At 37.5% G+C, this 15421-nt stretch overlaps 1 protein-coding gene across 4 annotated transcripts in view; it reads left to right on the forward strand.

The window, feature by feature from the left end:
• pcgf3 (polycomb group ring finger 3) overlaps positions 1-15421 on the forward strand; it is a 148052-nt gene that overhangs the window by 96578 nt on the left and 36053 nt on the right. Inside the window, exon 9 of one of the 4 annotated variants that reach the window (XM_079892640.1) lies at positions 11082-11117. The exons of the other annotated variants lie outside the window; for them this stretch is intronic. Within the exon in view, the coding sequence (XP_079748766.1) occupies positions 11082-11108 (27 nt within the window). The 3' untranslated portion in view covers positions 11109-11117. Of the gene's footprint in view, positions 1-11081; positions 11118-15421 lie in introns of those variants that run through there. 4 annotated transcript variants of the gene reach the window in all.

Consider the following 15421-nt stretch of genomic DNA (forward strand, 5'->3'; position numbering starts at 1 on the left):
TAACATTTGGCAAGATTCTAGATTAGAAAGGAATTACTTACAACAGTCATTTAAAATGTTTCAATAACTGTTTTTCAGTTTTCCCCCTTGGAATAGCATGCACTAATATATTGTGCACATTAAGGCCAGGAATGTGCTTTAGGAAGGTAAATGGTGTCCTATTGATTTCATAAACACCATTCATCACAGCCTGACAGTACGGCAAATATATTTGCGTATTTGTTCAAAGAGAAAACATTTCATAGCAACTACTAAAAGTATGAAGTCAAGGAGGTTACAGATATGATGTGTGATCCAACAAAATGGGGTTCTGAATGAAGGTTTAAGTACGAGGGGGTGAATTATTGCTAACCTGAGTGGGAACATATCAGTGAGGAACACATTACGGTGAGAGCAAGTCATTCTGTGAAACTAGTGAAGCAAGAGCCGCATTCCTCTTTTTCTCACTCTTCTCCCTTCTCCATTTTCTACTCTCTCACCCTACTTACTCTCTCTCTTAACACACACACGCACACACACACACACAGAGTCACTGTCAAATGAAAGGAGCCAATGAAAGGCGTGCAGGTGTGCGTCTGCAGCTGTGATGGGGGAGATTCTCATTGTTTACCTGAGGGAGGTTTCAGCCCTGTTACACTCCTTTTCCTTCACTTTTTTTTATTTTTTATTTTATTTTGTGCAGCGGAAATAATGACAGTTGAAGACTTGGCCTTGCAGCACTTGAATCAAGGGAGAACAGACTATAATAAATGCTATTGGCTGCTCTTAATTATTGTGCTCTGAATGTAATTTCTTCCCTGTTAGAACACAGTGAAGTGCTTTTTGAAGTCTGTTTAGCAGTTGCCGCAGAATGTGCATTTTCATCAAAAACCAACCCCCTGTGCTGGTTCATTTAATCGCTTGTTTGAGTCCAACACACATGAGAGGAACAAAGCACATTTATAATATTCATAAATTGCAGTACTCATGTACTGAGTTGAATAAATGTGTCAGCAGTAGAGTGACTGATAAATTGTGATTGTTAACTCAATTCAGTCATATTTACTGAATAAAACTCATTTTTGTGTTTTACCTTTTTTATCATTTACCATACTATTAGGGTTGATATTTATATAGGGTTGATTTTATATATGACATGTATATTTTGGTGTTTGTTATCATATTATTTAAATGTTTTATTATAATCGTAAACACACCGGAAGTCTCTCACATTAGCAGAAAATAACTTCGGTATTGCAAAAATAAGGTGGATACACATGGGTGGATTGATTGGATTGGTTGGTTCTACAGATCACAGTGTTGCGTTGTGGGAGATTGCATAGCTAATATTTTTATGAGTGATAGTATAGTCTGCCCCGTCAAATGTTCTTAACAGATTTCACGTAGTTCAGCCTTATACAGACAAATTGAAGCATTTTAACATTGCCAATAAGTATTACATTTTTAAAGTGATGAATGTAAAGTCAGGTTAAGGTTACTTCAATTGGCACCAAAATATTTGAATGACCTCATACTAATGCAAGAGGTCATGGAATTTTATTTCAGTTATTCGCCAGGCTTTCCTTAGACTCTCAGAATGTGTCTTAACGATTATAGCACAGCTTTATGCCATTGATTTAGTCCTTCCCAAGGCTACTCTTTAGCACTCTTGGGCTTCTCCCAAACAGACAGCGGCTTTGATGGCTGACTTGAATTCGTTGGACTTCAGTTAAAAGTCTTTAGATGAGCGTCAGAGTTGACAGTTCTGGCACATCAAAGCACTCGGATCTCAACTGTCAGGGGACGCTATCTAAAACTGAACCCGTCAAAACCCAGAGTCCCATTTGAACTTGGTATTTTACCCTCTTTTAAAAACAGAGCGGCTCTCACAGTCTAAGCTAAAAGCAGTTTATTGCAGCCAGCTAGCTTTTGACCCAACTGGCATGGAAGAAAACAACAGATGCCTCCTGAAATGGAAACTTGATCTACAGTGGAGTTAAAGAGTAAACAATCTAGTAGCTGAGTGTATTTTTTTTTAACAGCCAGTTCCTCAGTAATGATTTTCTCTGCTCTATTTTGCTGCATTGTACTGACTCCATTTCAGCCATATGGCCTTGTTTCCACAAGGCAGGCTAAAATGTGGAGCTGAATTGGTTTCTTGGAAAATCTATTGCAGGTAAAAGAGATTAATTCCTCCCCTATTACCATCCAGTTATTCTTCAGCTCCACACCTACAGTTTCCAGAGGCCTGCATTGCCGTGCATCACCATTTCTCTCGCTGTTGTCTCAAACTCGCATGAGCCACATCTCTCAGCCCTCTGTGGAAGATTGCCTTCATCTCTCTCAAAGTCTCTTGATTAAACTGCGTTCATAACCATAAGCCTCGTATTCATCATAGAAATCCCTGTGTCTGTAACGTACTCACATATAGGATAGTTTACACAACACAAAAGAGTGACATGGAAGTGGCATTTCTTTTATTATGGTCTCAGTTATGGTAGTAGAGCTCGGCTGTCGTCTTGTCAATGTGTTTGGCTGCCCTAGTTTTGTGATACTACAGTTGGAATTATTGGTGACCTCATTCAATATAATGCATGCATAAGGGCTTAGTGGCTATTATTGCTTTTGGTATCACTTTATTTTGGTGCTCACACAACAGACATTCTACTGTCTATAAGTAACTTTGCAACTACATATCAACTTACCCGAACCCTACACCTAACAGCCTATACTATAATGAGACTTAGTTGACATGTTACTTATCAAAATAAATTATATATAAATATATATAAAGCGACATTTTTTCATTCAGTCAAACCAGAATTTATTCAGACACCTTCAACGTTTCTCACATTATCATAGTTTATTCGCTATAGTTTAGAAAATGGTAATAAAATATGACAAGAACTTCAAATCAGTTGATATTTCACTGGTTTTGGCCATCCTTCTGTTAGACTGTCTCACAAATGAATTCGATTGAATAGCTGTCAGCTGTCAGCTGTTAAAATCAAGTACACAATTAGATAATACTAATTTAGGTCAACCAATTACCAAGCAAGACTTAATTTCGTTCCGTCTGTGGTGTAAAAAGTTCGCATTAGCAATTCAAGAAAAAACACTTCAGCAAAATATGGTCAGGTCAAAGTGTCTGGATAATTTTTGGTCCCAAATCTTTTATAAATTTTACTGGTAGTCCACCGTATGAACAATTTTTGGGTATAATATTTCACAGTTTACTTTATTTTGCTATCTTCACTTACATAAATGAACTATAGTGTCCTGCACCCATAGGAAAAAACTATAAAAAATTGTATCTGGTGTCTGAATAATTTTTGGTTTGACTGTGTATATACAGTATATGGAGTTTTGGTTGCTTTTTACAGATTATATTTTAATAAATAGTTTTACCTTTAGTGCAATGACAAATAAAAACACACTTTTTTAATTTTAGAAACTTTCTTTGTAATAACACATTTCATTTTTCTCTCACAGTTTAAATTAATCTTTATACACAACTGCCTTTATATCTTAGGAATATCCTTAAATCCACTAACAATGTTGTTTCTGTAAGCAATGCTAATACATGAATATGTCCTACTACAGTATATGTTAGTGCACCATCAGGGTACCTGTCCCCTACATCAACGCAATGAAAGTGGATGGCAATGTTCCCTTGGAGTCGCCAAGGTTGATTTGTAGGAGTAGAAACAATACATTGTTATTACTCTAACAGAGGAAGGTTTGCTATTCAGACAGGGTTCCCTCCATGCATAATGAAAAGTATTCGCTAGATCAACCTCTTTTATCTGTGCATATACGTCCTCTCCTGTGCCCCAACTGAAATAAGCCACCTTTCAAACCATGTTCTCCTTATCACCGCGATTGAGACAAAACACTGCGCCATGAGCGAGTCGTTTGAAAACATGCATAGCTGTTGCCTTGATGCTAAAAATGCAGCCTTACCTGACTCTCATCGCATGTAATCAATCATTGAGTTGGCATTCAAGTCATTTTCACTCTCACAGAAGACATGCAAAGGCATAGCAAGTTTCTCACAAGTCTCCCTGTGAGGAGGGAAGGTACAGATCAAAGAACAACAGGTTTAAGTCTTTGAGATGAAAAGTAAATCTCTCAGTGCAGAGGTGGTGAAGTATATACTCACAGGGATTTGGGGTTTGGTGGGCGATGGCAGTTAGCAGGCGGTGTTAAACTGTTCCAGCTCTGGGCGGCACGCAGCTGCGGCACGACAGCTGTGGCTGGAGGTTTGAGGGGTTAGGAGGAGGTCAGGGGAATTGAATGGGGCTTTTGCGGCCATTAAGAAGGTGTAATGTTGAGTTCTTGGATGACAGGAAGTTAAATGATCACAATCACGTGATGCTTGAGTATGAACGCGCTACATTTATTATGGTTTCCCTATGGCCTTCATTCCTCGTGCTGAGTATAATCGAGTTTGGGAGTCAGTATCATCCCTAGTGGTGAGACTTCTATTTTGTGCATAGAATAATTGTATTATTTAAAAGTAGCCTACATGAGCACTTTTTAATTGTTTTACTGCAATGAATAGGCTGCACATCATCAACTTCACTTAAATCTGGCAAATACTGAATGTTATGTAAAAAAAAAATCTCAGTGACAAATCATTTTTATGGTCTAAATTTGTCATTTTGTTCATAGTAGCGCTTAAGTAGGCCACAACATTCTGCACAGTTTAACATCTTCGTCCTGGGCTCTTGTGTACTCAGTTGACGTGCACTTTCAAGAGATTTTGAAAGAAGTCTGGAGAAGTCTGAGCGCTGATCAGCAATGTAAAAGATCCGTCTGGCCTTTCACTCCCTCTGTCATTCGTCAACAGCGTCTGACAGCCTGATGCAAATCCAGTAGGAAGTTTGTCTCTATTTTGATGCCACGCACTGAGAACATTTTCCTAGGGCAAGGTGTCTAAAATCGCAGCAGAAATTAGAGTCTGAAAAAATGTTCAGTCAACCATGGAATGGAATGACAAAGTAGCTATGAAAAGTGTCTTTCAGTGTATCAACAGGGATAAAAGACATGTGAGGACAACAGATATATAATTAGAGATGCCACAAAAGTCTTTTCACGGTAGGGAAATCTTTTAAGAAATAAGCTTGTGGCAGGTTTTTGTGTGTGCTGCACACAAATGATTACAAATAGGCAGAGAAGAGCAGCTTTAAGAAACTATACAAATGAAGCAGCGATACGGTTTCAAAAAGGTGTGTATAAGAGGTGACAGTCAAAATGGTGTGTAAATCAAATTCACATCTCTCCTGTGAAGATATGCTATTCTAGTACTATAATTCGTAATTGCAATCATGCTCATTTTTAATGCTGTTGTGATGTTTTATTCAAATCACAATGGTAGTTTAGTGTAAGGTTTTGAGTCAGAAATCACAAATTATAGAAATGTGAGTTTTGTATGCTGGTTTCAAACACTTTCATTTTATTTTATTTTATTTTATTTTATTTTATTTTATTTTATTTTATTTTATTTTTTTATTATTTTATTTTATTTTATTTTATTTTATAAATAAATACTGTCCACCAAACTAAAATACCAACATAATAATACTTTTGTAATATACAATTATTTAATATTTTTTCAAATGTGTGTTTTCTTTTGTTTTGTTTTTGCATTGTAATATAATATGAAGTTATAATCGTAATTAAACTAAAATACCTGTTCTATCTCCATGCAGCATATAGGCATTATTGTCCGACTCCAGGTCGAACTGAACGCCGCCACTGAGAGTTTCAGATATTTTCAGTGCGTCCTGACAGCGGAGCACGAGCTCATGAAGCTCTGCCGTCTTCTCCCGGAGGCACCAGCTTATTTGCATTTAAAGGGACACATTTTTTGCTCACCCCCCAAAAAGTGGCAATTTTAACATGCTATAAAAAATTATCTGTGGGGTATTTTGAGCTAAAACTTCACATACACACTCCGGGGACATCAGAGATTTATAAATTTATTTATAAATTGTAGCCTCTTTTTCCTATTTGTAGTGGAGATGAGTGGTACCCGGTGGGGTCTTCTGCTGTTGTAGCCCATCCGCCTCAAGGTTGTGCGTGTTGTGGCTTCACAAATGCTTTGCTGCATACCTCGGTTGTAACAAGTGGTTATTTCAGTCAAAGTTGCTCTTCTATCAGCTTGAATCAGTCGGCCCATTCTCCTCTGACCTCTAGCATCAACAAGGCATTTTCGCCCACAGGACTGCCGCATACTGGATGTTTTTTCCTTTTCACACCATTCTTTGTAAACCCTAGAAATGGTTGTGCGTGAAAATCCCAGTAACTGAGCAGATTGTGAAATACTCAGACCGGCCCGCCTGGCACCAACAACCATGCCACGCTCAAAATTGCTTAAATCACCTTTCTTTCCCATTCTGACATTCAGTTTGGAGTTCAGGAGATTGTCTTGACCAGGACCACACCCCTAAATGCATTGAAGCAACTGCCATGTGATTGGTTGATTAGATAATTGCATTAATGATAAATTGAACAGGTGTTCCTAATAATCCTTTAGGTGAGTGTATATGAAACATGGAAACATTCATTCATTTTTATTTGCCAAATAATTGTTTTAAAATTTATGTTTTTTTTTTTTCTTGGGAAGCAATAATGGTGGAAAAGCACTTCTTTTTTTGTAGCCAAGACTTTAAGATATGTACCTATACAGAAAAGAAGTGTGATAACTAGTCCCTATATCTCAGACCTGTGAACAAATCCCGTGTTTCCTTATAAAAGTTCATACATCTGCGCTCATTATCTCATGCGGCCATTGCCTTTCTGTAGCTTTGTGCCAAGCTTCTTCTGCCTCTCTGAGAGACAGATGGACAACGTTCCCTGTCTGCCGGTGTGAAGAAATCAACCCCCGATGTCTCCGCGGCTCTCTCAACTCCTCCTGGATCCTCATTGTGCCACCTGGCACCAGAGAGCAAGCTTCTTCGTGACACGCTCAGCCTGAATGTCAGCATCAGAGGCTGGTGGTGAAGCTGTATTTTTAGATGTCCTGCGCTGTGATTGACCCACAATTATCCGCAGCCTCTCAGCGTGACGTTGTTGGGAATCAGGGGGTCTAATCAGGAGTTTCTCTGTTTGTGTTGGTGCTAAGGAGGACCTCCAGATTGCTTGTTAACGCAAGCAGAGTCTTGAGTCATTTGACTGTTGTACACTCGTAAAGCCCCAGGCCCGAGAACAGACCCCTGTGCTGAGAATAGAGACCCCCCACCTTGTGTCATCTCCTCTTCTCGTCTTTGGCAAAATAGCGGCTTGTTGCACAATATGCTGGGCTCTGACAGCACCCACAAACCCGGCTAGCATGATGGCACACACACATATTCAGTCAGGAGCTGCAGCACACACATGCTGGAGAGGCCGTGTGTCAGAGCCTGTCACCTTACTTCCTGTGAACCTCTGAGTCTGACAGAAACAGAAGGGGCAGAGGGAAGCAGGAGAGCGGTGAAACAGCATCATTCCTGTAGTTCTTTTTTTTTTTTTACTCACAGGTCTCTTGCAAGTCAAAGTTTGATGCTGGAAGGCCAGATGAGTGGCAGAAACATGGAATGATGCCCTGAATGTTCACTTTTTGGCAGGATGTGACTCGGAGTGATTGTCTGCTTCTGGTTGTTGCAGGTCTATGGTCATATAGAAAAGCTTTTTTCACTTTTTCATTGTAGTCTTGAGCTAGAGAAAATAAGCCTGTGACTGATTTACTTTCTAATCTACACTACTGGTCAAAAGTTTGTGGTCCTTAAATTCTTTTTTTAATGATTTTGAAAGGATGTTATACTTTACTGCATGTATTGGATCAAAATACAGTAGAAATTGTAATATTGTGAAATACTATTACAATTATATTAACCGTTTTCTATTTGAATATATTGTAAAATGTAATTTATTCCTTTTATGCAAAGCTGAATTTTCAGCATCATTACTCCAGTCTTCAGTGTCACATGATCCTCCAGAAATCACTCTAATATGCTGATCTGCTTCTCATGATGATGATTATTATCAGTGTTGAAAACAGTTGTGCTGAATAATTTTAATGCTGGTTAATTTTTCAGAATTCCTTAATACATAGGAAGTTCAAAAGAAGTTATTTGCAACATTATAAATGTCTTCACTGTCACTTTTGATTTATGTAATGGATCCTTGCTAAATAAAAGTGTTAATTTCTTAAATAAAATAAAATAAAACAATTTTACCGGCCCCAAATTTTTGAACAGTAGTGTACTTATTAACTAAATGGTAATTAATGTTGATTTAACATAACTGGCAATTGCTAGAATTGAGAGATGTATTCACTGAAGACTTTATTATATTTCGGGTTAACAACATTTGTCATAATCACCAATCACCATAATCACCGGATGTTAAATGTGCTATGCTGTGAGTATTTAAATTGTCCTTTTTTCAGCACAAACACGCCTCCTTTATATGATAATAATAGATCATAACAATACTGCTCATTATTAACTTAAGTTTTTCACATAAACCAATCGTTTTGCTTCAGGCTTGAAACACAAGTCATATGGACTTCTTTCATGATGCTTGACAGCATTGTTCCCCTTTCACTGTCATTGTATGCTAAAATTGTTTTGTGATTTCGAACAACATGAGGATGAGTAATTGATGGTAGATTTTATTTTATTTTTGGTTGAACTATTTAAAGCATCATCCATTTAGTTTTTGTTGAGATCTATACTTTGGAAAAAGTTGTTAAGTGATTAACACAGCTTGAGTCAGAGTGAGGTAAGTAATACTGTGATGTGCCCATCAGTTGCTGAATCACATCAGGTTCTGATATGGGTATTTTTGCAGACATCACCACTGAGCTTTAACTGGATGTCTCAGGCTCAGACGTCATGCCCAACTTCTGATGAATATAGCACACTTAACTCGAAACACTTGAGACTTTTCAAAGTCGCCATCTGACTAGTTGAATTCTACAGGATGTCCAGGAGACGTGTGTGTCGCATTCTTTAACGGTCCCCCTGGAAACAAAGATTCCCTGAGGCCAAACCCCATCATTGAAGAAGAACACAGTCGTGTTTACAACTGTAACACTGAGCGCTTATCAGGATCAACTAAATGCTGGATTTTCAAAGTATGTGAAGTATATAAAGTTCGCTGCATAGACTCTTTAAAATGAGTCTAAGAGTTTTACACGCCAGTCTGTTATTGTAGGGTCATCGACGGTACATTTTCACGCCCCTAAACATGACGCGGAACAAAACGAACTGTGATTGGTTGCTTTACATATCAGTCAGACGGCGTTTGAGTGGTCCTTGGCCAATGAAAGCTGCCATGGAGTCCAAACCTTCTGCCATCAGTCTGAAGGTCTGGCTTCGTGAGACTATTTAACTGGCAGCAAACTCCCACTGGCATCGATCACGAAGAATGACATATTCTGTCTGCATATCCAATTTCAGGGAGGTGCTGGTGCATAAAATTAAAGAATGAGGAGCATCTATCAAATCAGACCCATCCACCCACACACGCTTTTGAAGACATTAGACAGGATCTCTCATAGATTCAGTGATTTTCAAACTAAGATAATGATATCTGCTTTACTGCGCAACTACATGAACCTTTATTAGGACATTATTATACAGGTTTTTTTGGCTGATTTGGAGCATTTAAAATAAAGAGAACTAGTTAAAATGTCCTCACAAGCCGATGTTAACATTTATGAGGACGTTTTATATAGATTTGGCCCAAGTATGACATTCAGCATATGTGGCTGAAATGAAGCGCACAACAAATGGAGTACAAAAACAAATGGTCTTTAATCGAGATACCACCAGGAAAATGCAGGAGAACAGAATTGCTTAACCACATGAAACGCAAACATTGAGAATACCAGACAGGGATTTAAGGAAAACTTACATACACATTGGTCTTAAATACACATTGGATGCTAATCAACAGAAAAAGAAACAGGTGTGTGTAACTCAAAATAGTAACCTAGAAAAAATGAGTGGAGGGAAATTGAGAACAATGGAAACAGGTACAAGAACTAGAACTAAACCAAAACCATGTACTGGCCATTTTATATGAATTAAAGGAATTTTCTATGAATTCTTTATCCAGTTAAGAATGTCCTTGGATGTCTCCAAAGGGTTGTTCTGTCAGATTTAGCTCACTTATGGGAACAATTTTGTCTTTAAAATATTGCTAAGTACACACACGTTTGTTTTTTATTGTAGGGATTTTCCTTTGACTTCCTGACTATTTTTTCAATCCGATAAACCTAACCCCCACGAGAAACCCCCAAATCAAGATTTTATAGTGAATACTGCTTAATATTTATTTTTATTAAGTTATATTCAAGGGCCCATTAGTTGGTAACTTCTCTGCTATATATATATATACATAATTTATAAGGAGTTAGAAGTGTATTGAATTAGAAGAAAAAACATACTTCAGACCATGAAACCATCCCTAATTTTTGAGTATTCTAACTCCTTACAAATTATGTCAGAGGTGGGATATAGGTTATTTTAAATGACTCATATTCTAGGTAAAACCCTGTTTTGTTTCATAGACAGCATTAAGCTAATTAGCTTACCCCTCGAGGCTATCATTTTTAGCTAATTGTCAATTTCCCATTAACGCATATTAGAGATTGTAAATATATAACTGGGGGGAAAAGCAGCAACTGTGTCACAATCGCACAGACAAGCTGGAATTTTTCTTGGGTCTACTGCCTCCATGACATCGTCATTAACCTTTATTAGTTTAACAAATTGCCAACTTGAACTTCTCATTCAAGTTTGAACTTTCTGTTGTATTAGTTAAAGCTTTTAAAACGAAAGCGTCCACTGGGAATGTGGGTGTTGTCTTTAGGTGGTCTGTTGAGACCAGAAGGAACAGCTGAAGGTCATATGAAGAAGATTATGGTTTTTAACTTTAGCACCAGGCTGTGAATTTTCTTAGAGTAGTGCGGACTCCATGCAGTGTGGTAAGAAAATTCACAGTTTATATCTTAGCATAAAAAAAAAAAAAAAAAAAAAAAAAAAAAAAAATTTGGAGGATATCAAGTAGAAATTTCCCCCTTCCTCCCTCAAGCATTCATTTTTCAGGCACACCTGCAGGAATGGAGGAAGTGAGGAAGAGAAGTGCTCGCGATGGAGAGAAAGAAGTGAAAGTAATGCCTTCCTGTCCTTCAAGATCCACTGCCCTCCTCGCCTCACTGGTAATCCCGCTCATCAGACTCACACCTGAGTGGCAGCAGGAGAAGAGCGAAGCTCCTGGGAGACTGACTGCTGAAACAAAAAATAATTCTCTAACAGCACAGTCTGCCCTCGCCGTCTAATGGAAACACCCCACTGAAGCTGGTCTGCATGATGGATGAGATGTTCACTACATTCACAGTGGCATCTTTTCAGTACTGATTTAACAGGCTGCAGGCAAGTGTACCAATGACCTTGCTTTATCTTACAGCACACTGTTCTCACAACACTGTCAGTTTAATATAAAAAGGAGTTTTTTCCATTTATCCAATTGATGTTTTGCTGTGCTCCACCTCCCTGGTTACTGTTGCTTTCAGACATTGGCTGTGTGCTCATAAAACCACTTGAATGTGGGTAAGTTTCATTTAGAGTAACTATGGGAGCGAACACAAAGATAATTGGGGTAAAGTAAAGGTTTTGCGAGGAAACAAAGGTTTTGTCAGTGAAAGTTTTTCAGACAGACATCTTTATATTCTTCACACAACTTTGAAGAATCAACTTCTTCACACAACTTTTAAGAGTGAACACAAAGTTTCTCAGGGGAATGCAACACTTTTGCAGGAGAAAGCAAAAGAATATAATTTTTTTTTCTCACATGCCATATTCAAGTGTTGATAACAAAAAAAAAAACAAAAAAAAAGAATGCTTGATTTAAAAAAAAAAATGTTTGAGAGTTTGAATATTACAGTTCATTCTTGAGCAGTTAATTTTCTTGTGACTTTTAAAAATCTACATGATATTTTCAGGCTATATGCGTTTCTAAATGTCACCTCAGAGAGACACCAACTGCACTTTTGCAGATATTTCACTCACTTTCGCCGTCGTTATTGAGTTCTTTCAGCCGTGTTTCTCACCTCCCACCAGCAGGTTTGAGTGGTTCTCCATCAGGAGACATTTGAATTATGCAAATGAAGTAAATAATACACCACCCTAAGGCAAGGCCTATTTTTAATTTTGACTGTTTTAATTAATCTGTTGTGATCTAAATGAAAAATTAATTTCCCAATAATCATTTCAAATGAGTCCGTAAAGGCTCTTTGGGGGGTCAGATGTATAAGTGTGTCTGAGTCATTCTGGGGGTTCAGTCTCTTAAAGGGATACTTCAGCCCAAAATGAAAATTCTGTCAGGTACTTGTCATTTTTGGAACCCATTGACTTTCAAATGGGCAAAAACAGTTGAAAAATTCTTAAAAATTTCTCATTTTGTGTTCCACAAATGAAGGAAATGGGTTTGGAATGAACATGAGGGTGAGTGAATAATTTTCATTTTTGGGGTAACTATGGGAGCTAACGCAAAGGTTCTTGGGGTAACATAAAGGTTTTGCGAGGGAACACAAAGGTTTTGTCAGTGAAAGTTTTTTGGGCAGACACACAACTTTTAAGAGCGAACACAAAGTTTCTCAGGGGAATGCAACACTTTTGCAAGAGAATGCAAAAGAATATAAATATATATTTTTTCTCCCATCCCATATTTTTTCCACCACCATGTCCCTTTAGGGGGTCCATAGGTTTCAGACTGGTTTTCAAAGCTTCGTTATGTCACGTCACAATGTTCTAGATTAAATTCAAATGAGCTTTGTTCCTTGCAATTCAATTTTCAAATCAAACTTCATGTGATTCCTTGCTTAGAGTTTCTCTCATGTGCTGAGATAGTTTTCTAAGCTGGTCTGGGTAAGAACATTTTTGTCAAACCTGTAAAATTTCTGATAAAAAGGAAATCTGAAGCAAAAAGAGGAACCGCAAAACCCCTTTTAAGATGGACGCTTCTGTTCAAAGTCATTGCTTTGACTTTGGTGGCAATGAATGTAGTTGGTTTTCACACAGCAGAGGAGGGACAGAGAGTGAGAGGCAGGAATCAGGGAGCTAAGAATAAACTAAGTTAGACCCCTACGATCTGTCACTTAGGCTTTGTTCAGACAGGCAGCAAAATTCCGATATTTCCGTATCCGTCCAAATCCGTTTAGTTCAGAGGTTCTTGGGGACAGTGTCTGAACAAATGGGTCCAATTTGATTACTTGCGCAATGACATTGGGCATATTCTGTCCAAAAGATTGGATTTGAAAAACAAAAGCCTTGGACTGCCCCATCCATTTTAAATAGCTACATAGAAATTATTGATGCATTTGAGTGATTTACAAACAGCTATTCTGGGAGATCTTTCTTAGTGTCATATACAGAGGCTGTACATATTTTATTGACTTTTTTTATCGATTTTTTAATGCATGCATCTCATGTGGACTCACCCGCAGTAAATGCGAAGGAGTGTGTGTCGTGCTATAGATGAGAGCACTTGACTGAAATAGAAAAACAGCCTATGATACAGAACAGTGACTTTTATACAGAACATTTGAATGATTTTCAGGAGATTGTTTCATGGCAAGTGAATTGCTCCTTTGGTTGCTCAAGTGTTTTTTTTTTTTTTTTTTTATTCTACTGCTGAACCTGGAATTTCGTACTATAAATCAAGCATCCAGAACAGATGTTGACTTTTTGAGAGCATTGCTCTGTTTGTTTGTGGTTCTATGCTGTTTAAAAATAATAAGCCACCTAATCTCATTTGAGCCCTATAAAACACTGGTGTGTGCTTGCAGTTACGACAGTGTAAATGACTTATTATCTGCATTCAGTCCTTTAATTAAGAGCATTCAAATAAGAGATTTAGCAGATTAATTTAAAGGTGCAGTCTGTAATATTGACAGCTAGTGGTTGAAATGGATAATGCAGTCCAAATTCAAAATATTGGAGAGTTGTTTCCCGCTCCTCCTCAGACTCGACACTCACACGAGTTGCCAGATTGAATGCAACAGGAATGAATGCAATTGACAATGGAAGGCGACGAACCTTACATTGGAAGTTGATGAGTTGATTTAATATGCCTCTTGACTTTTTAGATGCATCCTGAGACTTTTTAGGTCAGGTAGAATCTGCGATCTCTGATCTAGTTTGTATGCTGGCTTCCATGGTAACAAAACTCTGTGTTTTCCACCAACTGGCAACCTGAGGTGTCAAAATACTATTGGGTAAATTAGCAGTGGGCGGGATCACACAGTCCAAAACAAAAATAGACATTCTGACACAGAATGCACATTTCAAAGTAGAATTACTGGCTGTAGCATTGTTTTACGGAGAAACAAGTATGTGAACTAGCATGTTTCCTACATCTCTGCAAACATGTTATGGTATATTTGTGCTTTAGTACAATCAAAAACAATAACAAAAAAAAAAAAAAAAAAACATACAGCACCTTTAACATAATGCAACAATATTTTTAATAATTTATTTGACAGAATATTTTCCAAACTTTTTTTGTTCGATCACTGATCATGAGTAACAAGGAAAGTTTACTGAGTGCATTCAACATCGTTTGTATAAAATAAAAAATAAATTAAAAGAGAGAAATGAAATAGATTATTTATAAATTGTCACTTCCTGATTGCCACAATTTTTTATAATGAAGGAAATAAATCAGGCTGTAATGTGGTACAAAATGTGGGACCAACTAAATGTTTTTGGTAAATAACTTAGTTAATAATTTGGAAAACTATTATTATTATTAATTGAAAATCAACAGATTATGTCAAAATTATTTAGGCAAGGCAAGGCAAGGCAAGTTTATTTATATAGCACATTTCATACACAATGGCAATTCAAAGTGCTTTACATAGAAGAAATTAAAATAATGAAAAGAAATAAGAATAATTAAAACAGTTTAGAAAAATAAAAAATAAAATACAGTACAGTACAAACAGTCGGACGAACATTGGCACAGTGCTCATTCAGTAAATGCATAGTTAAACAGATGTGTTTTGAGTCTGGATTTGAATGTGACTACAGTAGGAGCACATCTGATCTCCTCTGGAAGCTGGTTCCAGCTGCGGCTGGCATAATAGCTAAAAGCAGATTCACCATGCTTAGAGTGAACCCTTGGTATTTCTAGCTGATATGATCCTAGTGATCTGAGTGATCTGTTGGGTTTATATTCAGTGAGCATATCTGCAATGTATTGAGGTCCTAGGCCATTGAATGATTTATATACCAGTAATAATACTTTAAAATCAATCCTAAATTTAACTGGGAGCCAGTGTAAAGACCTGAGGACTGGTGTGATATGTTCATATTTTCTGGTTCTGCTAAGAATCCTGGCTGCAGCGTTCTGTATGAGCTGCAACTGTCTTATGGTCTTTTTGGGA

Source organism: Squalius cephalus (genome assembly GCF_949319135.1).
Source record: "Squalius cephalus genome assembly, chromosome: 14".
NCBI classification, from domain to species: Eukaryota; Metazoa; Chordata; class Actinopteri; order Cypriniformes; family Leuciscidae; genus Squalius; species Squalius cephalus.